The sequence below is a fragment of the Mesocricetus auratus genome, unplaced genomic scaffold (genome assembly GCF_017639785.1).
Source record: "Mesocricetus auratus isolate SY011 unplaced genomic scaffold, BCM_Maur_2.0 Super-Scaffold_100676, whole genome shotgun sequence".
NCBI lineage: Eukaryota > Metazoa > Chordata > Mammalia > Rodentia > Cricetidae > Mesocricetus > Mesocricetus auratus.
In genome coordinates, this window is record NW_024429266.1 from 1,781,415 (window position 1) to 1,805,508 (window position 24,094).

Consider the following 24,094-nt stretch of genomic DNA (forward strand, 5'->3'; position numbering starts at 1 on the left):
CTCAGGTGACTGTGCACACTGAGACCTTGGGTGTCTGTGCCTTGTGTCCCTCACTTGTCTGATGGAGTGCCAATTACATCATGGGTGGTGTGTGTAGCATGCCAAACACACTGCTCAAAACAACCCAAATGATGAATAATGCTCAAGAAGTTCATTTAAGCCAGTCCCAATGGTATGGACCTTGATTTTAGCACTCGGGAGACCAAGGCAGGAGGGCTGTGAGCTCAGGGCCAGCGTTTGCTAGATACATAGTGGGACCCATCTCAAAGAGAGGGGAGGGACAGAGAAGAGGAAGGGAAATGGAGGGAAATAAGAAATGAGAGGAGACGGAAAGTGCAGGAAGGAGAGAGAGGGTGCCGGCATAGGGCCTGGACCCATGGCTAGCTCACAAATGTCTGTGATGTTGCATATCAACATACACGGTCATCTCATAAACAGTTTCTACCCCTGCCCTACCTCTAGGACAAGTAAAATGACCCAATTCTCCCCCGGGAATATTTGGCTAAGTGCAGAATACTAAACTCTGTTAACGCAATGTTGATGTTAAGAATAGGCAATTATTATAAACAGTCTTTTTAATATTTATTTTCCCTTAAATAATAGATGTTGAGAGGGGAGGATGACAGGGTACCGATTTGTTTCCTTAGTTGATAGTTGCTGGACCCCTTCCTTGGCGTCCAGTTGCCTTCAACAGAGGAGTTCCAGGCAAGCAGCCCCTCCCTAATGGGTGTGTGGATGCTCCCATTGCATCCTGGCTGCTCCAACCCCACAGGGATGCCTTAAGGAAGCTACACTACATCACAGCTGCTTGTCACAGCTGTTTCAGAGAGCAGCATTCCAGTACTACTCTTCTAAGCCACTTACAACAGATGTCCTACCATCATGAACCTCGGTAAACTCTGTAACTCTTTTCACCTGGGCCAGAGAAAGAGCACTTGGCCCAGGAGAAGGGCCTAAGGTTAGTACAAACACAGTCTGCAGTGTTCTGAGTAAGTATTGCCACCCCCCCCCAGTAGGCTGATATATTTGAATGCTTGGAAACAGAGGCACTATTTGAAAGGATAAAGAGGTGTGGCCTTGTAGAGGTGGGTGTAGCCTTGCTGGAGGAAATGTGCCGTCACTGAGGGTGAGCTTGGAGGTTTCAAAAGCTCAAGCCAGGTCCAGTGTCTGTCTGTCTGTCTGTCTGTCTGTCTGTCTGTCTGTCTGCCTGCCTGCCTGTCTCTCTCTCTCTCTTTCTCTCTCTCTCTCTCTCCCTCCCTCCCTCCCTCCCTCCCTCCCTCCCTCCCTCTCCTCTCTCTCTCCCTGCTACCTTCAGGTCCAGATGTAAAACTCTCAGCTACCACATCCATCTGCCTGCCACCATGCTACCCGCCACGACAATAATGGACTAACCCTCTGAGACTGTAGGTGAGCCGCAATTAAAGGTTTCCTTTATAAGAGCTGTCTTGATCGTGGCTTCTCTTGGCAGCAATAGAACTCATGCAAAGGTGGAGGGCTGTTCAGGGACACGCCAACCCTCCCATGCTCCTTCCGGCTGCACAGACTGCTCAGCCTACTCTTCAAGCTAACAGGGAGACAGCCTGAGGTGGTAAAACACGAGGAAGAGATGGACAGAAGCACCAACAGGAAGACGGCAGCTGGGAGGGAGGCAGCAGCCTCCTGACGTGAACGGGGCAGAGGCAGCAAGAAGAGGGCATAGCAGACAGGAAGCCAAAGCTGAAAAAAAAAAAAGACTTCAGTTTTCCAACAGCCAAAGATAAGGAACTGTGGGTTCCTGGTAGCTGGAGAGTTCCCCAGGGAGCTGCCAAGCCTCAAGGGATAGGAGGTGCCGTGAAAGCTAAGGAGTGTGTGAGCTACCCGGTGCCCTGGCTGCTAGTGATGGAAACCAAGGGAACATCCATACGCCACCCGCTTGGGCATCGGCATCTACGTGGCTTCAAAAGCCTGGCTCTCAGGGCTGGAAGCTGAGAGCATTGGGGTCCTCTGAGCAGCGCTGACCCTGGGCAATCGCAGGCTGGCGATTGCCACCTAGACGGTGTCCCCTCCCCCGGTACCAGCTCCAACCTTGGGCAATCGCAGGCCAGGGACTAGCGTCTCTCCTCTCCTCTGCTGCCTGGGTAGAGCAGAGGACACTGAGAGGTGGAAACGGATGGACTCCGGTCCCGAGACAGAGGAGCTCAACCTGCCCGAGTCCAGGAGCCAACAGAACTAGACTGGATACTCATCGGGGCAAGCGATAAGACTGAGCTCACGAGAACCTCATCGGGAGGCAGAAAAGGTGACGAAGGTTACTTAGCGCAGAGTCAGGGTCGTTTTCTTCTTGAGCTTCCAGGCTCCTGCTCAAAGATTTTTTTTTTAATTGGGCTTTGTATTTGTACATCACTCTACGTTTTTGTGTGGATACCAGATTCCACCACAGTGGAGGGCAAGAGAAGGTGTTGGGGGGAATACCGTGCAGCCTAGCCTCCTGAGCTGGTGTACCTCCAGCTGTGACAGCCCATCCTCCCCCACACAGGCCTTTCCCTTAAATGTGGTCATGCAGAAACAGGCTCAGTGGCAGTCGGATACCTAGCAGCGGCACACCCAGAGTGACCCGATGGTGCCATCAATGGTATCGGAGTGTCCCAGGGCTAGGAAACACCGCCCTCCCCCCCCCCGCCGCCGCCCACACGCAAGTGTGCCCTTCCAATGTGTGTGAGGTTGGGGCTTAAGGTCACTTGCAGGTGGCATAGTAGAGCACACGCCCATTGATGTAGCTGCGGATCTGCTCCACGCGCTTCTCCAGCCCTGACAGGTCTGCCGAGCGCAGCATGATGGCCTGACTCCCACGAAGCAGCTCTGACTCCATGTCTGAGGTGGACGGAACAGCCGTGGGGAAGAATCAGGAGGTGAAACCACACCCAAGGACTCCCAGCCTGTCCTTCCCCTCCCCCAGCCTGGAGGCAGCAGGGACAAGAGTCTCCCCTGAGTGCAGTCAGCCACTGGAGCAGACGGTTATCACCTAAGACCCACCTCTCCAGTCCCATCGCACTCCAAAACCCGCAGGCCTGGGCCCAGGCTGCTCTTGGTTTTCCCCCTTGCCTGTCCCTCCCCCCTCCACGCCACGCTCCCGGTTACCCCAGGGTGCAGAGGGGTTGTGCAGCCCAAGTTGGGCACGCAGGCCCCTGAATCCTACTAATGGCCTTCAGTGGATGCTGGGGAAAGCTGGCCGGGTTACTTGGATCTTTTGCCACTTTCTGCTCTCTAAAAATACCACCCCAGGAAAATGTAGTCGCTCCCCCACCCCCAGTGCATTCTCATACCATCCCCAGACGAGACAGGAGATCTGAAGTTCTCTAGAAGGACCCAGGCATCCTGACCTCACGCAGGAGTCCCTGCTACCTTACTGGGAGAGCCTGTGTTTTGCCAGGAGTAGGGATGCGGTGTGTTCTCCCTCACATGACAGCCCTAGCTATGTCAGGAGTCATCTTCTCACAGAGGCCAACTCTGACCCCTTCTTGCTGCACACACAGCTACCCCACGCCTGCCTCCTAGGGGATAGGAGTCTATCTGTTGTGCTCCCGTGGGACAGTACGTTCAAGACAATTCCCCGGTTTCTATAGTACCCCTTCCTCCTGCCTACTCTGGTTCCTCCTCTCCTATGGATGAAGGTCTGTCAGTATTCTTTCTGAAGACGAGGTAGCCCTCACCATCTCCAGCAGAGTGTAGCAGCATTGGCCCTGGGCTGTTGGGCAGCCGGTGGGCCTCTACATGGAATTTCAGGCTGATAGACACTGGAAACATCCATAATGTTAAAACAGCCAGTCTTCCTTTCCTTGGCCCCCCCAGTCCCAGAGGATCCCATACAGACAAATCCTAACAAGTAGGTAAACTCCTGCCCCCATGCTATGTGCCAAGCCTTTTCTGTTTGCTGGGACCAGGCCATGCCGGGTGTTAAGTCATTTCCTTGAGCTGTCGTCATGCCTCCTGTTCGTTAAAGTCTTCTGGCAGTGAGCAAGACGTTGCTGACTTATGACAACTCACGGTGACTCAGAACTCTCGAGTCTCTTTCGGGTGAGTAACAGGCGCTTGCCACTGTTTATCAGTCACAAAGCACGTCTGGTGACATAAGCCACGCACAGAGGGAGCTTCCCCTCAAGCCGTGGTTTGGTGATGAGGCCCGAAGAGTGGTAGAGGTAACTTCCCCTCTCACACAATTCCATCCGGCTGGCCCCAGCCCACCATTCTAGACCTTGGCAGTGATTCTGTTTCCCGGTGTATCGTCTGCTCTCTTCAGATACGACAAATCGTTATCTGTAGACACAGCATTGCTCGACAAGGCCGGAACAAGTTCTGAACCCGTCTCCAACTCTCCTCTGGGGTATCTGGTCACACTTCTCAGCAACTCACCAGAAGCCCACCAACCTAATCTCTTCCACGGTGCCCGCCTGTCTATAAACGAGGCTTCCGCCAGCCACTTTTACTGAAATTCCGATGAATAATGTGTGTGGCATTTGCTGCACACGCCAGACAGCTCGTCCATCCCGCCATCACGTCTGTGGATTGTCGGGTTCCTCGGGAATGCCCGCTTCCCAAGACTATTACTGTTGATTCCACGTTCCAAACCCTCAGGTGGGTTCACAGCTATGCCCATGTCTGTCCTCACCATCGGGGCGGCATGCTGCTGTCCCCCTCAGGTTCCTCTCCTTCGGGGTGTGAGGCCTGTCACGAGCCCTCTCCCTTGTCACCAACATCCTCCAGGCTCTCCCAGGCCTGTGCCTGCTCCCTCAGATACTACATCTCTGAACATTTCTCTCTGGCACTGGCTGCCCTCTGAGCCCCTAGAGATCTGCGTATTTTATCCCCGACACAAGTGTCACGATACAGCAAAGCATGCATGGTGAGGGTAGCGGGAGAAAAAAGGCTCCCAGCTGGACTGTGTGGGCTTCTCCGGGGACAGGCCATGTGACCCGCACGTCTCTGGGTTCCTGCAGTCTTATCGCACGGACTAGCTGCTCACTTACGTCTTGGCAGCTCTCGTGCCCTTAGCACTGCTGGCTTGGGGCCAATGAGAATGAATTTTAGGAGGCCCAGATGGGACCGGCTAGTGAGATGTCTCCTGCCACCCAGCCTGACCACCTGAACTGGATCTCCAGAGCCCACAAGGTGGGAGGAGAGAACCATCTTCTGCAAGCTGACTTTTGACCTCCACAGGCGTGCTATGGCAATGTGTACTCACACATGTGCGCGCGCACACACACACAGAAAAAAATATAATTTAAAAATATTTTAAAGACGTCACGGATGGCGACTGCCCAGCAGTCCGCGGTCCTGGATCACGCTCACCTTTCATTTTGTCCATCATTTCCACGGTCTCCCCAAACAGCTCCTCTGCCTCTGTCTTGATGCTCAGGATTCGACTGCCTTGCTCACCCAGCGCAGGACTCTGACCCAGCCGGTCCTTCAACTCTGTATACTTTTGCTTGAGTCTCTCAAAGCCCTGGAAAGGCAGGTCATTCTCGATATCACCATCAACATCACCTAAAGTCCCAAATGCCAGTGGCTAACCGACATCGCCCAAATCAGGACACGGTCTCCTAGTATCCCCACACCCAAGGGCTGTGCTTGCCTGTAATGTCCTACCCTGAGGCCCTAAGGAAATGGCTTAAAATTGTGTCTTTCCTCCTGTTGTATGACAATCCACCGTTACTTGCCATTCACAGAATGGCAAGTTAATGTCAAGGTATGTTGGCAACTCGGCCACTAGACCAGGGTTTCACGGGCCCATTTTTCTGCCCTGAGTAAAGCAAGAGGTACACCTGAGATACCGAACTGGCTCTTTGATTTTCTTTGTCCTGATCCTGACTAGGGTGGAACCCAGTGTGTCTGTTTGAGCCATGAATGTCTAACGAGGCTGGACTCTGGAGATGAGCTACCTCCAGGGTGGGTAGTTTTCTTTTTTGTAGATGAATTTGGACCTGGGGACAAGTCACTACACTTCATTTGCAAAGGGACAGTATCTAGGATGGTCCTTGTGTCCTGCACCAGCTACCCAGGGGAGCAGGAGTGGGATTCAGACACAGACTCTGTCTGGGTCCACCCTGAACCACCCACACAGTTCTGTCCCATGTGGTCTTATATAAGGTCTTCCTGGCTCAGGAGTCCCACCCCGGTTCCATGCCATTGGGATGATTCCGTCCTTTGTACCTCTTGGGCACTCAATGCCTGCTTGCTGGCACCCTCTGCAAGTGCCTGGGCCCGAATAGCCTGTGCCTGCTCCTCCTGCGCCTGGTGGCGGAGCTTCTCCATCCGTGCCCAAAATCCACTCATCTGCTCCTTCATGCCTCTCACCAGCCTCTCCGCTGGCACCAGGACCTGCTGGACCTTTGGAGAGAGAGATAGAGAAATCAGTGTTTGTGTTGGGTCTCACAGGTATCAAGGGACCACGTTTCCGCAGCTCGTCTCTTCAGGGAGGAAAATCTTCCTGACCACGACACTTTGGCTCAAGCTGCCTGCCCAGCAGTGCCCAGGCTTTCCCCCTGTTTTCCCAGTCCCACGGACTTCATCCCCAGCGCAGCTCAGAATCCATCCCTGCTTTGGACTCTCAACGCCAAGTGAATCTAACCAGGTCACATTCTAGCTCCTTCTGTACCTAACCGGTTCACTCCCAAACACGGGGAGCCCTAATGCCTCACCTCAGCAACCCTTTCCTGGATGAGCCGAAGGGAGCGGCCGGTGCCCTGCATAGTGTCCTGAGCTTCCTGAAGAGCCACGGTACCCTGCCGCAGGTTCCCAACCACATCATCTACCTGGCCTTCCACAGCGTGGGCTCGGCTTCTGAGTAAAGGAAGAGGAAGGAGAATGAGTGAGCAGCAAATGAACAAACAGGATCTCAGCTCACACCATCCCTGGAGAACACTGTGCTTAGGCAGGCAAAAAGCAGGGAAACATTAACTCTCTCCCCACGGGACCCACCTAGAGACAGGTGAGTATGTGAGCGATGCCCATGACATTCTCGGGACACAAGCTCCTGCATGAAGGACTAGGTCATGCGAATGATACCTTGGCTTCCCTGGCATGGTAGGCCCCTCCCATGCCACAGCCCCTGTAACCTTCTCGCAGCCACAAGGTTGGGAAGCAAACATGAACCCGTTTCCATTAGGAAATGGCGCTGAGGCCAGTGGCCATACCTGGCCTTCTCAGCCTCTGCCTGGAGCCTGCGTGCCCGTGCAATGTCCTGCTTGGTCTGGGACAGCACCAGGTCCACATTGGGGAGCCTGGCAGCAATGGCCTGGATCTCTTTCATCTTGCGAAGCACCGTGGCTGAGTCAGTGGGCAGCCAGAGCGCCAACACTGCTTCACTGACCTCTTGGATGGTGGCTGCATCTGTGTCGGGGTCTGGAAGACAGACAGCCAAGCCATCGGATTAGAGGCCCCACTGGGCTCCTCTAGGATCCACAGCCCCTCCAGGCTGGGTAGCATTGCCAGAGGATGTCTGCCGTAGCCCCCTCTGCTTTCTTTCCCCAAGAGCCCTGCTCCTGGACAAACCCAGGCACCTTCCTCTGGTTGTGGTGATGGTGGTGGTGATGGTGCATGTGTGTGGTAGGGTGTTTCGGGGAACCTATGGAATTCTTGCCCTGTGTTCTGCTCAGAGCGGGGGAGGGATTGTGGGCACAGCTGCGGCAGCTAAGTGTCTGGTGCCACAGGAAGCTGTGGGCTTGGAGGAGGAGGTGGCGCCAGGCAGCTGGTACTGAACAATGCCAGCAGCACATACATAATCAGCTCCAAATTGGGAGGGAGTGGCCAGGAATCGGAGCTGCTTCCGTGGCAATAGGACCCCCTTCCCTGCACCCCTCTTCAGACCTAAGTGCTCGGTTTTTTTTTTTTTTGCAAAGGCAGAAAAGGACTGCCGTTTCCTCCCCCCACCCTGAAATATCACCGTCTCAGATAGGCCAACCCTAGCAATGGAATCTAGAACCAACATTCCCTGAGAGCGTGGCATGTTCCCCCCACCACCTCACGTTTCTCCCAAGCACATGGCTTGTCCCCCCACACCTCCATGAAAATACTCCTCTTACTGGCTCAGCTCTCTTCTCCTGCTGCAGTGGGAACCCCTGAGAACAGAGACGGGGTTTGGTCCCATTTGTATCCCCAGATCCCAGCTCAGGCCAGGAGTCTGGAGGCCCTTTGCATTTGAGGAGTAAACCAAAGACAGAAAGGGCCCTGGCTCCTTCACCTCTCAGGCCGCTTGGGTTCAGTTTCCTGACCTGTGAAATGCCTTGAGTGACCCCACACACACACCCTGCTCCCCATCCTGGGCTGTGGCATGTCACCATCAGCTAGCAAGGGGTTTTACAAAGTGTCCCAGAGAGACAGAGATCCAGGAGACAAGGGCAGAGGTGGTACCCGTCTCATCTCTCAGCTGCTTCTACTGGATACCACTCTGGAAAAAAAGTGTCCACTCCAGCAGAGGTGCAGCGTGGCGGAGAGAGAGGAGGGGCCTGGAAGATCCCACCAGCTCCCAGGAGCAGAGCCTAGGCTACACTGAGAAGTCAGCTACTCCCACCCTGACCTGGGCCTGCTCAAGTTAACACAGGGTGGCTACTCAGCCTCAAGCCCCAAACCTTGGTTGTCCTCTTGTCCTTACGTGCCAGGGACCTTTGCCCTGCACTCCTATAGCGTTTCCCAGTGGCTCCTCCTACTTAAGTCACAGTGCAGACCCTTCCTGGGCTTGAGACACGCTTGTGCCAGCCACAGCTCCATGCATGGCCTGCTGTCTGCACGCGGGAAACAGCTTTGAACTATTTGGGGGGGGGGTGAAAACACTGCAGTAGTAGCACCAGCCGTCTCTGTGTGCCCAGCCCGCGGCTCATATCAACCAGGCTTCCAGCCAAGCAAAGTCCTGGCAGGGACCCGAGAGCTAATAATATCAACTCACACTCCAGAGGCACCTTTAATTTGTCAAAGCGCATTTCACAGCGGTTACTAGGTTCTTGGGGATAGACCTGTAGAATACGCCCAGCTCCATTTTCAAGGGAAAGGCAAGGTCAAGAGAAGCAACCTGCCCCAAGTCCCCTGAGTCCTATCTCATCCCCTAGGCTGACAAAGAGAGGATCTGGCCCATCCATTCATTTCTTCATTCATCCATCCACCCATCCATCCATTCATTCTGCCAGTCTTCCGTATGTGCCAGAGACAGAGCCATGACTAAAACAGACATCCAGCCTCGCTGTCCTAGAGGCACACTCATAGTGGGCTGTACAACCGTTTCTGCACGGAGGAGGGATACACAGACAGGGAGCCTATAAAAGGTCTCTCCGGGGAGGTGGCTTTTGAAGCAGTAACCCTGGAACCATTCATCCCAGGCCAGCGAGGATCAGTTAAAGACTCCACAAGGGCCTGACAAGGTCAAAGTGATGCCCAAAGGGAAGGGAAACATCAAGTCCCAGAGAAGAGATGGACAGAGGTCAAGAAAGGAGCCCCAGTCCATCCAAGAACAAGGCGGGGAAGTTGGAGGAAGAGCAGGAGGGCAAAAAAAAAAATCAATAGCCAAAGACCGGGCAAGCGATATGGCCAAGCCAGTGGGCAGCAGGCAAGGCGGGAAGGAGGTGGTAGGCTAATGTGGGCATGGGGGGGGCAGATGGCGGCCAGGACACCCGCAGAGGCAAAGGCTAGCTCACCTGTGAGGAAGCCCCGGACCTGCTGGATGAGAAGCCGCGTGCGCTGGACGTCTTCTTCCATTTGCAAGCGGCTGGTGCTCACCTGGGTCTCTAGGCGCTGGGCGTCTGACTGGACCTTTGATGCGGCTTCCTCAGCTGCCCTGATCTGTTGAAACGCAGCGTGGGTCAGAAAAGGACGACACCTCCGAGGAGCCTCTGTGGTGCACCCTGCCCAACTCAGTTAGCAGATGATATTTATGGAGGACTTAAAGAGGAAGCTCAAGATTATCAACTCCAAACTCTCCCTTACGCTTGCTGTGAGGCATTGGACAAGTCACCCGAGACCTCTGGGCTTGATCCTCCTGACTTTGTAAAGTGTGAACTCCGAATGGCTTCAGGGACTTCTCACCTCTGCCTCTTGCCCCCATGGTCTGCGGTACCTACCATCTGCCTGGTCTGCTGGAGCTGGGAGTTGAAGCCCCGTAGTTGCTCAGCGACTTGCCCTGCCATGTGGAAGGCCCCTCTGGCTCTGGGTAGGGTTCCCATGCAGCGAGAGCCACAGGCTGTGCCATTGTCCTGGGGACACAGCTCTCCAGGGCATGCTCCTGGGGTGCAGGCTGTCTGTCTAGAGCTCCCACAAAGCTGTAGAGAGAGGAGGGTGTCAAAGAGGCCCCACCATAGCCCATCCCACACTAAACAGCCGCGCACCTCCATGGCAACCAGAACTATGTTTCCTTGGCGAGCCCCTCGGTGCACAGCACAGACATGGGGTCAGAAGGAACAGGGTAGGCTCTGAATGGGACAGATTACGGGCATGGGGGCTTAGGACACTGGGCTCTCACTCCCACTCACTTTGTTGATGGTGGGTGTCAAGTCAGGCAGAGAAGCCATCCCCAGGCGCAGGGCCATGAGCTGGGCTCCTCCAGCTCCTCCTCCCCCAGCCTGACTCTCCAGACCTTCTATCTCCCTTCGATTGTCCCTCAGCTGGCTCAGCAGGCTGGAACTGTCAGACACCTGCTGCGCAGCCCGGGAGGACTGCTCATAAGCAGTGGTCAGCATGCGGAAGGCTCCTGAGGAAGAAAGAAGCAGAGGGATTGGAGGCCATGGGCATGGGTGGGTGCCTTCCTCCCTAGGGAGAGTAGCCTGTGCCCAGGTCCTCACCTGAAGGGTTTGCACTGCTTAGCTTCTCAAATTGTTCCTTCTTGGTCTGGTATATAAGGAGGAGGCGACTGAAACTTCTGTCCAGATTCCCCAGCTCTCCAGAGAAGGACTCCATCTCCTCCTCTAAGGGTAGGTCCAGCTGCAGGCCCTGAAGAGTCCGCCTGAGTCAGAAGGGTATTTGCTGAGGCATAGGGAGACTCTGTGCCTGAGTCAGGAGAAACAGGCTGCACGGGGACCTTCCACAAGGGCATGAGAGGGGACAATCCATGTGCTTGGCAGAGGCTCGGACAAGCTGGGGTCCAGGCACAGCCTACCCCACCTCTCTGCAGGTGACTCTGACTGCTCTCTCTCTCTCTCCTCCCTCTCTCTCTCTCTCTCTCTCTCTCTCTCTCTCTCTCTCTCTCTCTCTCTCTCTCTCTCTCTCCCTCTCTCTCTCCTTGACTTCTGTCAGCCTAACATGTAGCACATTATTGTTTACAGGACAGACACCTTAGCCCTTGGCATGGGAAGCCCACGTCTCAATAATATATTAATGACCCTGGTACCTTGCACAATTACTTGGATGCTATTTGGGTTCTCAAAAGCCAATTTGGAAGGGCTGGGGAGATGGCTCAGTGAATAAGAATGCTTGTACTGCAAGTCCAAAGACCTGAGTTCAAATCTTCAGAACGCACATTAAAAGCTAGACCTTAGCTAAAGCAGTGAGTCCGTGGGAGACCCTGTCTCAAGGCTGCAAGTCATACAGGGACAGCTAGGAGACACACAACATCCTTCTCTGGCCTCTGTGTACACACACCTACATGCTCATGTGCACCACACCCACACCCACACCCAAATGTGGAATGAATGAATGAATGAACAAGTTACAACAAGCTATCATTCATCCATAGGGCCCCCCAACCCTCACACTGACAAGAACGCCTTAACATCCTCACGGTTAACAGAGCCTCTTATTCTTTTTGGGGCTTGGCACCATCCATCCACCAATGCTCAGGGACACAAGCTAATTATAGAAGCTTCCAGAACCCGAGCTCCCAAAGAAGGCGCCTCTGCTGGTAGGAGGGGGTGTGAGTGGGACCGCTTCCATGCTAAAGACAAACTCAGAGATATTTTTAGTGCCCTGCCTCTTGGGTGCCCTCTGCCAAGGTGACTAATCCGGTGCTGACTGTCCCACTGGCAGTGCCGGCTCAGGAAGAATGCTGGGCTCAGGCTCTGGGTCTGTGTCTGCACAGCTCATCACATCTGTGTGTGTCTCCACAGAATGGGATCAGTACCAGCACTCCAACTCCACAGACATGCCTTGGTAGCTAAGAGAAGGTACGCATAAAAACGGACCAGGGTGACCCTCACCCAAGCCCAACAGGCATGACCCCTCTAACCGCTCGTTGGGAAAAGGACCTACCTGATGGACAAGATTCCGTCTGCCACCTGAGCCACATCCTGCTCTGTGACGGAGCTGCCCCCCAGGATCTGTCTGATCTGCTCCATCTTGCTCCTGGCATCTAGCAACCGAGAGGCCAGGCCGTGGTCTTCTGGACCTGTCCGCGCCCACAGGCCTTCGGTGGCGTTACGGAGACCACCAAGGCGCTGGGCCTGCTCCTGGAGATCCACGTCATAGGTCTGGAAGCAAGAGTGGCAAGCCACACACACCGGGTAGCGGTCGCAGTAGCCTCGCTGGCACCGGTCGCAGCGGGGCCCGGTCACGCCCGGGCGGCAGAGGCAGCGGCCTGAGGCTTTGTCACAGCCGGGACCCTCGGTTCCACTGAAGTTGCAGTCGCAGGCTAGAGCCAGGGGAAATGACATTCAGAGGCTGGGGTCAGGAAGGGGAAGGAGCATGGCGGGGTCTGCCTAAGGGACGTGGACTGTCAGATCACAGCCGCTAAGACAAAAGCCTTGGCAGCGACTGACGGAAAGGTTGTCGTTAGCACCCATGGCAGGCCAGGCGTGTTCTTAGTGACACATTCACACGCATGAGAACACGTCTGACCAGCACACCACGGGGCAACCACACTCTGATTTCCTGCTTCTGTGTAGAAGGTGGCCAAGGCAGAGAAGGGCTCAGTACATGGTATCTCCCCATTAAGAAAAAGAAGCGCAGAGGGAGAGCCGCTTGCTCAGACCCTGCAAGGCAGGGATGAGACCAATGCTGGTCTTTGGACTCTAGTTCTATTGCCATTGATGATATATAAGCCCTGCAGGAAAACACTCCAGTCTTCCTCAGGACCCATTTTCTCCACTGCTGATGGCCGCTGCTCTCGGGGAGTGGGAGCAAGGTCCCCTGGTGTTAAGGAATTTCCTGCGGGGTTCTGCAGCTGTCTTTCCCCCAAATAAACACACAGACACTATATTATTTATGAAACTGTTGGCCATTAGCTTGGGCTCCTTATAGGCTAGCTCTGTCTTAATTAGTAACCCATTTCTATTAATCTAAGTATCTCCTCATGGTCTTATCTTACCGGAGATGGGTCCAGACCTGCTACTCCTCTGTGTGCTACAACTCAACTGCCCTCTGCCTACATCTCCCAGAATCCTCCTCATCTCCTAGACCCACCTGTCACTCTGCCTCATTGGCCACAGTGCTTTATTCGTCCACCAATAAGAGAAACATATGTGCAGAAGACATCGCCACCACCATGGCCCCCATTCTGGACTGTGAGGACCACCTTAGTTAACCTGATCCAGGCACAGGGAGGCCAGACAGTCTTCAAGCGTAGGTAGATGCTCACAGAGCTGTCCAGGCCATCAGTACAGGAGGCCCAACCACGTCAATACCCTTCACCGAGCACCCCTTATCCCACCCCTCTACACGCCTGCTGTCTGGCCATGTAATAAGTACACACCTCGGCATCCCGAGGCTACATCTCCGTGCGTCTGGTCAGGACACTGGCGAATGGCTGCAGAGCTGCACGTCAGGCCACCAAACCCTTCCCGACAAGGACACTGCCCTGTAAACTGAATAAAGAGAATGCCATTGGGGGGGGGGACTTCCAGTCTTTTCCTGGCCTTCCTACTGGTGACTGTACCCAAGCCCCTCACTCGACAGGTCTGGTGCTCCCCAAAACTAGGGCTTCCACTGGAAGACAAGGCCAAAATTAAGTCCCAGTGCTGAGCTGCAGATGGTGTAGGGGACAAGTCTGACCCAAGGCTGAGAACCACAGAGGGAGGGACATCTGGTGGCCTCCCCGTAGGGTGAAGGGGACAGATGTAGCCTTGCCTGACTGTAGGAAGGCCAGAGATCAGTGAAGGAGAGGCAGAGGCATTACTAGACAGGATGCCTCCATGACTGAGGAGCCCCCCCCCTGGGCCAATGTGACTCGTACCTGGTTGCACTGGGGGCTGAGGGAGTTGCGTGGGTCACAGGCACAGGGCTCGCAGCCCCTGCCACTGGCCAGCTTCCAGTAGGAAGGGGCGCACTGGTCACATTTGGGGCCCACCACGTTGGGCAGACACAAGCAGCGCCCACTTTCCTCCTCACAAGGCATATCCCGACGGGCGCCTAGGATGCTGCAGTCACAGCCTGCGGAAGGGAGGGCTGGTCAGTATAGACAGGCTCCCATAGAGAGGAGAAGAGCTGGTCAGTATAGACAGGCTCCCATAGAGAGGAGAAGAGCTGGTCAGTGTAGACAGGCTCCCACAGAGAGGAGAAGAGCTGGTCAGTGTAGACAGGCTCCCATAGAGAGGCTGGCCCCCCAGAAAACATGCACCAGAGAGGACCCCCAGCCCTGGAAAAGCACCTGTCCTGTAGCTTACTGGGGACCCTTCCTCCCAGGCTCTGTCTGGCCCCGCTTCTGGGGACCGTGCCCCAGACTCTCACTCCGTAGACGGAACCCCGGGCACATGCTGTGCAGAGCTGGCACGTCCCCCAAAAGTTGAGCTCTGCTACGAGACCAGCCTGAAGCCCCAGGACCTGTCCTTGTGTATAACGTGGCTGACTCATAAGGACGCTGTGCCTCCCCAGACACCTGGCAGTCTGGCAGCTGGCCTGCCCACCCTGACGCAGACCGACCGAAACCCACCTTGCAACCCAGGCCCGCACTGCCACCTGCTGAAGGACGGAGGTGCAGCACACAGCGCCTGGAGTGGGGCTCCCTCTGAGGAGAGGGCACTCCAGGGACCCATACGGCCTCCTCATGCCACGCCACACCGCCCCCAGGCCCTCTACTCACGGCGGCAGCCCTGTGGGTTGGCAAAGGTGAGTCCGGTGAAGCCAGGCTTGCAAAGGTCACAGCGCTCTCCTTGCACGTACTCTTTGCACACACACTGGCCGGTCAACGGGTCACAGGGAGCTCCCGGCACTGCCCCATCTGGATCACACTCGCAGGCTGAGAGTCAGAAGCGAAGGAGGGTCAGAGGAGGTGCCAGGATGGCCTGCTCCAAACCCCCAATCCACCGTGGGCTTCCAGCGAGCGGACCCCAGATGAGCTTGGAACTCAAGGTTCCTTTGTCCAGAAGGTTTTTTTTTTCCTGACCAAAAGGGGCCTCAACCTCTTGTTGTATCCTGCGTTTCTTCTCTTAGGTCAGTGGTTCTCAACCTGTGGGTCACAATCTCTTTGGGGATCAAATGACTCTTTCACAGCGGGGGTCATATATCAGATATCATGCATATAAGAAACCCTGCATATCAGATATTTACTTTAGCAAAAATTACAGTTATAAAGTGGCAATGAAAGTAATTTTATGGTTGGGGGTCGCCGCAACGTGAACAACTGTACTAAAGAAAGGGTCGCAGCATTAGGAAGGTTGATAACCACTGTCCTAGGTTAATCCAGTGGCCTGGCGGTATATCAAGTCATTCCACTCACTTATTCAGTCAACAAACACTCAACCATAGTGATTCACCGGTCATTGTGCGGGGAGGATTAAGATATGATCTCAGCCAGGTGGTGTGTGGTACAAACCTTTAATCCCAGCACTGAGGAGGCAGAGGCAGGAGGATCTCTGTGAGTTCCAGGCTAGCCTGGTCTACAGAGCGAGTTCCAGAACAGCCAGGGCTACACAGAGAAACCCTGCCTCAAAAAAACCAAATCCAAAAAAGTAAAAGAGAGATATAACTTCATGATGGAGGAAGGAGGAGTTCTCAACGCTGGAGAAACAGGAAAAACAAGACACCCACAGGAGCATCACAGAACACAGCGCATGTACCCCTGGGCTTCACGATGTGTGTGTGGCTTTCCTCCCTCTGCACCCTCTGAAAAGAACCTGTACACTGCCAGGCGGTGGTGGCGCACGCCTTTAATCCCAGCACTCGGGAGGCAGAGGCAGGCAGATCTCTGTGAGTTCCAGGCCGGGCTGGACTGACAGCCTCCAAAACAATACAGAGAAACCCTGTCTCGTTAAAACCAAAAAAAAAAAAAAAAAAAAAGAACCTGTAAGCTCATTGCATGGTTGGTGCAGACGGGGGGGGGGGGCGGGGGGGGGCGGGGGCGGTGATTTACTCGGTAGTTTACCGGTACAGACAGGGTAAGCAGAGTGCGGTTGAAAACAATCCCACAAGTCCTTCCTTGGGACCAAGGCTTCCTTGCTTCTTGATGGCCTCCATGTCCCCGGGGATAAACTGGGGAGGACGAGTGGATGGTACCCATCCCCGAAGCCACTACTCACGGATACAGGTCTCCTGAATGGGAGCGCCAGGCCGTCTATTCCGGAAATAGTGTAGCTGACAGCGCTCACAGTTCTTGCCCTCCGTGTGGTCCCGGCAGTTGTCACACACGCCTCCATGGGCCCCCTGGCTGGCAGCGAACACAGCTGGGTCGAAGTGGCAGGTCTCTGAGTGCCCGTTGCAGTCACACCCTAGGTGGGGAGATCCGAGATTGACTCCATGGACAGAAACGGACCACCATGACAAGCTACCAAAGAGCGCTCGGCACCCCTATTCCATGGGGCAAAAAAAAAAAAAAAAGACCACCACGACGGGCTACCAAGTAGTTCTTGGCACCCCTTTTATCAACTCTGCAACATGCAGAGCAGGGAAGTGGGACCCAGTTTCAAAGGAGACCAGGGGAGGACTGCGTGACCAGGAAGAGGGCTAAGTGTACAGGCACTCAGGTCTCCCAGTTCCCTGTGTGGGATGACTCCAGAAAAAGAGAGAGCCTGATATGCCCTCGATACAGTCACAGACAGGCCCCTGTCACTTTGGGATCTGCACAAATGAAGATCCTATATCCAAGGACCATTGGATATAGGGATGTGTCTGACACAGAGCAAGGAGCCTGGAAGGGGCCACAGTGGCTCTGGGAGCATATGCTTCAACAGGGACCAAAGCCTGGCTCTTCCAGGGCTGACACAATAGGGATGGAGGCAGAGAGGTGACCCCAGCCCCGCTGCAAACCAGAGAGATCTGAACTGCAGGACTGCAGTTCCGTTATAAGCAACAAAAACAAAACAGGTTCCCGGTGTTCCAGGTAAGGAAACAGACCGGTCAGCTCCCCTTCAGTTGCTACGGTCAGGGGCTGATCCCAGGTTCCTACTTTGGCACTCGTGGGCATCCTGGTCCTCTGCAGGTCCCCACGGTCGGTTGTTGTAGAAGGAGGCACAGCGCTCACAGTTGGTGCCAGCCGTGTTGTGCTGGCAGATGCAGACGTCCTGGACCTGGGGGAGGAGCCAGTGGTTACCAGAAAAGGGTGTGTGCGGGAAAGCTTGAGGGCTGGGCCTGCCCACTCCCCGAAGACCAACCCACCCGCTCCTCGAGACCTTTGCCTTCGAGTCCTTCTAGGACACCTAAATGCTTCAGCCTTCACCCGGGCCTTGCAACACCGTGGTGGTCTCTGGATCTTTACCGTGCTGTGTGTGCCCATGGGAGGGCAGCGTGAGTTAGGTGTGTGTGCGTGCGTGTGAGCGTGGCGTGCGTTCTGCATAGCAAACGTCCCCCGGGTTTGACGCCTGTGATGTGCACGCCAGGGCACCAGGAAGGTGGTGGGCACTGTGCTGATGAGCTGTGGGGACTCTGGAGCCTGACGGGTTCTCTGCAGCTTAGTTCTGGCAACCTGTGACTAAGCTGTTTGGCTGGTGGGACATGCGTGGTGAGCTGGGACTAGACTCATTAAGGTATTAAAAATAGAATCACTGTTGTGTGCTAATTGCTTCCCCCCAGTGAAGCCCCGCCTCCACAGCCTGGCATTGGGCGGGGGGGGATCTGTTCACCCTTAGCTCCTCTTCTCTTTCTGCCACCGCTGAACCTCTAGCCGCTCCCCCATGCAAGCTGGCATTTCCCGTTGGCCAGTTCTGATGTTTTCCTGCCTGCGGTAATCAATGTCTGCGCTCGCCAGCCAGACAGGTGGGGCGTGTTTATTCCCCCTTCCTAGGCCCGCCCAGGCCCCTTTAACCCCATGGATTGCCCTGTCACCTGCATGCATAGTCACCCGGGCAGTGGTTTACAAACATCGGAGCCCTGAACCAAGTTCCAGCTGAACCTTGAACCTCAGGGACAAGGCTGAGGCACAGGTGTAGCCCCATGAGTTCCTTGCATTCCTCTGGCCAGCCTTGGGTTCCCCTAATCTATCTGCTATGCCCCGGGAGGTCTTGTTTCCTCTGGGCTCCTTTGCAGCCTCCAGCAGGAATTGTCCCAGGAGTGGGCAGAGCGGAGACTGAGCGGCTGTCCCCACTAACCTCCCTCCTCAGAGCCAGCCATCACTTCCTCCCGCCTCTCTGCCACCAGGCTGAGCACCACACACCCTGAGGTTGGCAGATAAACTGACTCCCTGGAAAGACGAACGGACGAAATGTCCCTGTGCTCCTTCACCACAGCCTCTCTCGCCTCTTCCCAGGGTCCTCCTGAAGGGGCTCACAGTGAACCCCGAGATCTCGCTAAACTGGAGCGCCTCTACCTGTCCCTACTGCATCAATACTGGTGCAGGGTGGACTTTGTGTACATGCTAAGCAGTGACCTCTTACCCGGCTCCACACCTTACTGCCAGATGACTAAACCCCAATGCCAGTCGCTCCCAACCCCTCAGGACATTACAACAGCCTGGAGCTTCAGACATCGGTAATGAAATCAGAGTATCTAAGAGGAGAGGTCCAGGCAGGTCATTTTGACTCTCGTTTCTTATGATTCATGATGATAATCCTCATAGGTCCACAGCAATTTCCACAGCATAATAATGCTGTGAGACCCAGGTTGAGAAACTCTGCCTCACCTCAGCTTCCCCTGGACCCGCATGGAAGCTGAAGTTATCTCCAGCTGTAATGCAGACCTAAAGTATACAATTTGGATTTCTGAAACAGTAGCTTTGCCTTGGTCCTTGCAGACTTAATAAATGCCTATGTTTGTTTGGGGATTGTTTAAAAAAAAAAAAAACCAGGATGGCGTGCAGTCCAGCTAGTCTCAAACTCACTATATAGCTGGAAAGTACCTCGAACTCGTATTCCTCCAGCTTCTGCCATTTAACTATGCTGGGCTAACTAGGTATGCACCACCGTGCCCGGCGCCTTCCCCCCAACCTATCTCCCTACCCTGCTTTGGCCTTTCACTTGTTAGGCAACTGCTCTACCACTGAGCTGTGTCAACCGCTGTGTCCACAACTTAAACTGAGCAGCTGCCCGGCTTCGTGGGAAGGTCTACTCTGGTCCCACTCCCCGCCCTGGGCTGTCACCTGCACAGCCGTGGTGGGACCTCTAGGGCCTCTGGGATTGGGGGCACAGCGGTTGGCATGTCCGTGACAGAAGCAGCTCCCCTGTAGACGTAGCTGTGACACTGCAAAGTAGGCGCTGGGTGGATAGGAGCCTCTCCGAGGCACGGGGGCCAGCTTGGTGAAGTTGACTCTCAGGTTGGTGATGTCCCCTAATTCTGAGAGTTGGCACCAGCAAGGAGGAGAGAGAAAAACAGAGGCAGGGAGTCAAAGGCCGAAGGGGTCTCCCTCTTTGCTACCTTCCCACCACGCCACAGACACCCCGGTCCTCAGCCTTCCCGCACCGTGTTAGACAAACTCCCAGGAGGGTGAGTGGAGCTAACAATAACCAGAGTGAAGATGCAGGAAGGAACTGGAAACTTCCATGACCTGGATCCCAAGCTGCTTCAGGCCCCCTTACTAACAGCCCTGTTAGAAAAGAGGAAGGAGAGCCAAACCAACCTTGAATCTTTCTACTTTGGGATGCGGGGATACCTGACGCCAAATCCATGAGGTTGAGCTGGACCTGCGCGGAGAGAAGAAAGGTCGGAACTGCAGAGGACGGAAATGAGCACCAAGCTCAGACGCCGGCCCCCCTCCCTTCTGTCCTCATTCTCCTTATACCCCTTCTCAACGGGAACTTGAGACAGACCACGGCCGTGAGGCCTGGCGTCTGTGCTGGGATAGTAGATAACCGCTGGACCCTAAAGGAGCACGCACAGACGTGGGGGGCGGGGGTGCATGCATGCGTGTCTGTGTGTGTGTATCTGTGTGTGTGTGCCTGTGTGTGTGTGCCTGTGTGTGTGCCTGTGTGTGTGCCTGTGTGTGTATGCCTGTGTGTGTGTGCCTGTGTGTGTGTGCCTGTGTGTGTGTGCCTGTGTGTGTGCCTGTGTGTGCCTGTGTGTCTGTGTGTGTGCCTGTGTTTGTGTGTCTGTGTGTGTGCATGCGTGCCTGTGTGTGTGTGCCTGTGTGTGTGCCTGTGTGTGTGCCTGTGTGTGTGTCTGTGTGTGTGCCTGTGTGTGTGCCTGTGTGTGTATGCCTGTGTGTGTGTGCCTGTGTGTGTGTGCCTGTGTGTGTGTGCCTGTGTGTGTGCCTGTGTGTGCCTGTGTGTCTGTGTGTGTGCCTGTGTTTGTGTGTCTGTGTGTGTGCATGCGTGCCTGTGTGTGTGTGCCTGTGTGTGTGCCTGTGTGTGTGTGCCTGTGTGTGTGTCTGTGTGTGTGCCTGTGTGTGTGTGCCTGTGTGTGTGCCTGTGTGTGTGTCTGTGTGTGTGTGCCTGTGTGTGTGTGCCTGTGTGTGTGCCTGTGTGTGTGCCTGTGTGTGTGTGTGTGTGTGTGTGTGTGTGTGTGTGTGTGTGTGTGTGTTGGAAAACACAGGTCTACCTGCTATGTCATCTATTACAGAGAGGGCTTTGATGATACTAACTTTTTTATTATTAGTTTTAATCTTTTCCTTTAGTGTTAGCATGTGGATATGGTGAGTGTGGGAGCACATGTTGTGCATGGCATGTGTGCAGAGATCAGAGGACAGCGCTGGGGCATTGGTTTTTCTCCTTCTCGCTTTACATGGGTTCTGGGGGTCAAACCCGCGCCGTCAGGCTTGCACGGCCAGCACTTTACTCTCCAGGCCAGCGGTTACTTCTCTTTTGCTCTAGCGTACACGATGATGGGCTTTGTCCTCATGCATCCCACCCCACCCCACCGGGTTTTCACCCCAATGCCTTACAAATAAGCACAAAGCCGTTGGGCTCTGCTCAGGGCTAGGAACACCTGGACACCCTGGCTGAGTAAAGATTTAACCAAATAGCTGGTGGGTGGACGCAAGGACACCCGTGGCCACATGGGGGCAGCACTCGGCCTGCCTGTCCCCAGAGCTGCTCCTCCAAGGGAAGGGGAATGGCAGCCTCCTCCGTATGGAGTGGGATATGCTTTGGGAAAGCTGAACACACAGGAAAGGGTCCAAGAGAAAATTCTGGGTGTTTCTAGAGGCAGGTTGTCATTTTCATTGCAGACGCCCTCAGAGCTCTGGGTTAGTCTTGAATCTCCCTCCATGGACTAGGTCTGGCAGACTGATAGATTAAACCAACCAAATAAATAAATAAATTCATGTGTGTATGTGTGTGTGTGTGTGTGTAGTAAATCCTATAAAAGTGAAATTACATGTGTTCTTTGCTCACTTATATGTAAGTGGACATTCAGAAGTCCTCATGACGAAGTCCAAAGAGGGATGCTGCCATGAGCCCTACGTGAGGAAGCTGGGGAAAACCAGGGAGGATGGTACAATAGAAGCCTCCAGATGTTTCTGGAAGGTCCCGGGAAGATGATCTGGCCTGGCTGTTCTCACTCTTCGACTAGGAGATGCGGGCTTCCTCCCTCTGCCGGCTGGTTCGGGTTCCCCGAATACCTACCTTCCCCCCAGTTAGATGCCCATTAGGCTTCTGGGGCAGGGGCTGGCACCCGACATCCTGCAAGTTCTTGGGCTGGCCCCGGCGGACCTGGGGAAAGGTGCTGGCGCAGTCTGCAGCTAGGTACTGGTACACCCTCCAGGTCTTGCCAAAGTCAGAAGAGCGCTCGATCAGCATGCCAGCCGGCATGGGACTCTGGGGAGACACGGGGACAGGGGTGTGGAACACGGTTGAAGAGTGAGGGAAGGAGTCACCACCGGCAGAATCCAGCAGGGGCCACAGTTGCAGAAGGAGGCCGCTGCTGAGGGGACCGGGGAAGAGGGACCAGCAAGAGCAAGGACTGTGGAAGCCCCCACCGCAGCCAACACGAGGTAAGAAACCACACTAAGCCACACTCCCGGCCACGATGCTTAGCTTCTCCACGGACCCCAGAGCAACAAGACCAAGTGAGTGGGCATGGTCTGAAACCTCTGAGTCTGTGAGCCAAACATCTCCTCTTTGTTTCCCGGGCGCCTTGTCACTGACCAACATGCCCACCCTTCTTAAAATCTAACCTAACCTGACCTCGTGTGAGGGTCTGCTCTCCTTGCTTGGTCCTAACCATCCCCATCTTAGTGAGCCCACCCCCGCCTCAGCCTTCCCACCTGCATCCCGTCTGGGACACTCCTTCCCTGTGAGCTCCTTCTTGTCTTTTGTTGGAAGCCTAAATATTACTTCTGCACGGATATATATTTATCGATCTAACTTGCATTCTCCCACCCAGCCCGTGGCACTGTCTCCTAGTCTACCATCTGGCTTCCTGTAGAAATAGCACCGCCGTCCTAATTATTCACTAGTCAGTCCCCTGCTTTCTAGGCAGGATTTCTCAGCTTCAGCGCAGCTCCTGTTTGGGGTTGGACAAAGGGACCTTCGCCAGGCCGCCCTGTGAATAGCAGGACACTTGCCAGCATCCCTGACCTCAGCCTACCCGATGTCATTGTCATACCCACGGCTGTGACAACCAAAAGGTCCCCAGAAACTGCCATGTGTCCCTAAGGAAGAGGAGAGCAGAGCTAGGCTGGGAAACAGTCCCCTGAACACCCCCTTTCCCCTGCCTGCTTGATTCCCGGTTCTTTCCAGCATGTAGCGCACACTGGGTGCTGAGGACACACTGTCGAGTGAGTGGTAACTTGTGGTGATATTGTGTTGATGATCTAACAAATAAAGCTCGCCTGAAGATCAGAGTGCAAAGCTGGCCACGCTAGTCATCCACAGAGGCTAAGCAGTGGTGGTGCACGCCTTTAATCCCAGCACTCGGGAGATAGAGGCAGGCAGATCTCTGTGAGTTCAAGGCCAGCCTGTGATGGGGGAATATCCTTCTGTACGTTGTGAATGTTTCTCCTATTGGTTGGTGAATAAGGCTGTTTAAGCCAATGGGCAGGCAGGATTTAGCCAGGTGGGAAATCCAAACAGGGATGGAGAAAGGTAGTAGGTGGAGTCAGGGGGATGCCACGTAGCCACCAGGAAGGTAGGACGCCTGGGCATCCTCCAGTAAGATAAGGCCATGCGGAGATACACAGATTAATATTTATGGTTTAATAATTAAGAGAGAGATAGCCAGCAAGAAGCCTACGCCATCGGTCAAACAGTTTACAATATAGGCCTCTGTGTGTTTATTTGGGACTAAACGGCTGGGGGACTGGACAGGACAGAAACTTCTATTGACAACCCTGAGCTACACAAAACTGATCTAGTCTAAAAGAGAAACAGGGCTCACACAAAGGTGATCCCAGCATTTGGGATCCCACACCTTTAATCCCAGCACTAGAGAGGAATATAAGGAGGGAGGAGAAGGGAGAGCTGAGGGCACTCTGAGGTTTGGTGGAGACAGATGCAGTCTGAGGAGGCAGTGGGAGGACAGGATCGCCCTCTGGTCTGAGCATTGGGAAAGGTGAGAACTCTCTAGTGGCTGGCCGCTTTGTTTCTCTGATCTTCAGCTTCAACCCCAATATCTGTCTCTGAGTTTTTATTATTACCAACTAGAATTTGTGCTACAGTGACTTGGAGCCTTCTCCAAACCATAGACACTCACCCTCTAGATCCCTCTGAGACTCTCCTGTCCTCTCGCCTGCCATAGGCTTCCTTGATCCTCACTCTGGCTTCAGCCCTGAAGCTTTGAGAGAACCCTGGCCTGGAATGAACATCGCCCTTCCCACAGGGCTCTGCAGTGGATTCTCTGACCATGCCCCACCCCCAAGGCTAGCCAAGCTAGACGCCCCTCCCAGGCCCATCAACACTAACAGCACCTC

General features: G+C 54.6%; 1 protein-coding gene across 4 annotated transcripts in view; it reads right to left on the reverse strand.

Moving 5' to 3' along the window:
- Window positions 1-2,309: 2,309 nt before the first annotated feature.
- Window positions 2,310-24,094, reverse strand: part of Lamb3 (laminin subunit beta 3) — a 39,217-nt gene continuing 17,432 nt past the window's right edge. For all 4 annotated transcript variants that reach the window (XM_013122649.3, XM_040737829.1, XM_040737828.1 and 1 more), the window contains exons 6-23: window positions 21,810-22,001; window positions 19,868-19,931; window positions 19,391-19,584; window positions 17,267-17,387; window positions 16,401-16,589; window positions 14,966-15,121; window positions 14,120-14,316; window positions 13,640-13,751; window positions 12,202-12,580; window positions 10,800-10,960; window positions 10,491-10,708; window positions 10,083-10,280; window positions 9,660-9,804; window positions 7,170-7,377; window positions 6,675-6,816; window positions 6,187-6,363; window positions 5,326-5,479; window positions 2,310-2,850 (exon numbers count right to left, since the gene is read on the reverse strand). In XM_013122649.3, the coding sequence (XP_012978103.2) occupies window positions 2,714-2,850; window positions 5,326-5,479; window positions 6,187-6,363; window positions 6,675-6,816; window positions 7,170-7,377; window positions 9,660-9,804; window positions 10,083-10,280; window positions 10,491-10,708; window positions 10,800-10,960; window positions 12,202-12,580; window positions 13,640-13,751; window positions 14,120-14,316; window positions 14,966-15,121; window positions 16,401-16,589; window positions 17,267-17,387; window positions 19,391-19,584; window positions 19,868-19,931; window positions 21,810-22,001 (3,144 nt within the window). In that variant the 3' untranslated portion in view covers window positions 2,310-2,713. The remainder of the gene's footprint in view (window positions 2,851-5,325; window positions 5,480-6,186; window positions 6,364-6,674; window positions 6,817-7,169; window positions 7,378-9,659; window positions 9,805-10,082; window positions 10,281-10,490; window positions 10,709-10,799; window positions 10,961-12,201; window positions 12,581-13,639; window positions 13,752-14,119; window positions 14,317-14,965; window positions 15,122-16,400; window positions 16,590-17,266; window positions 17,388-19,390; window positions 19,585-19,867; window positions 19,932-21,809; window positions 22,002-24,094) is intronic.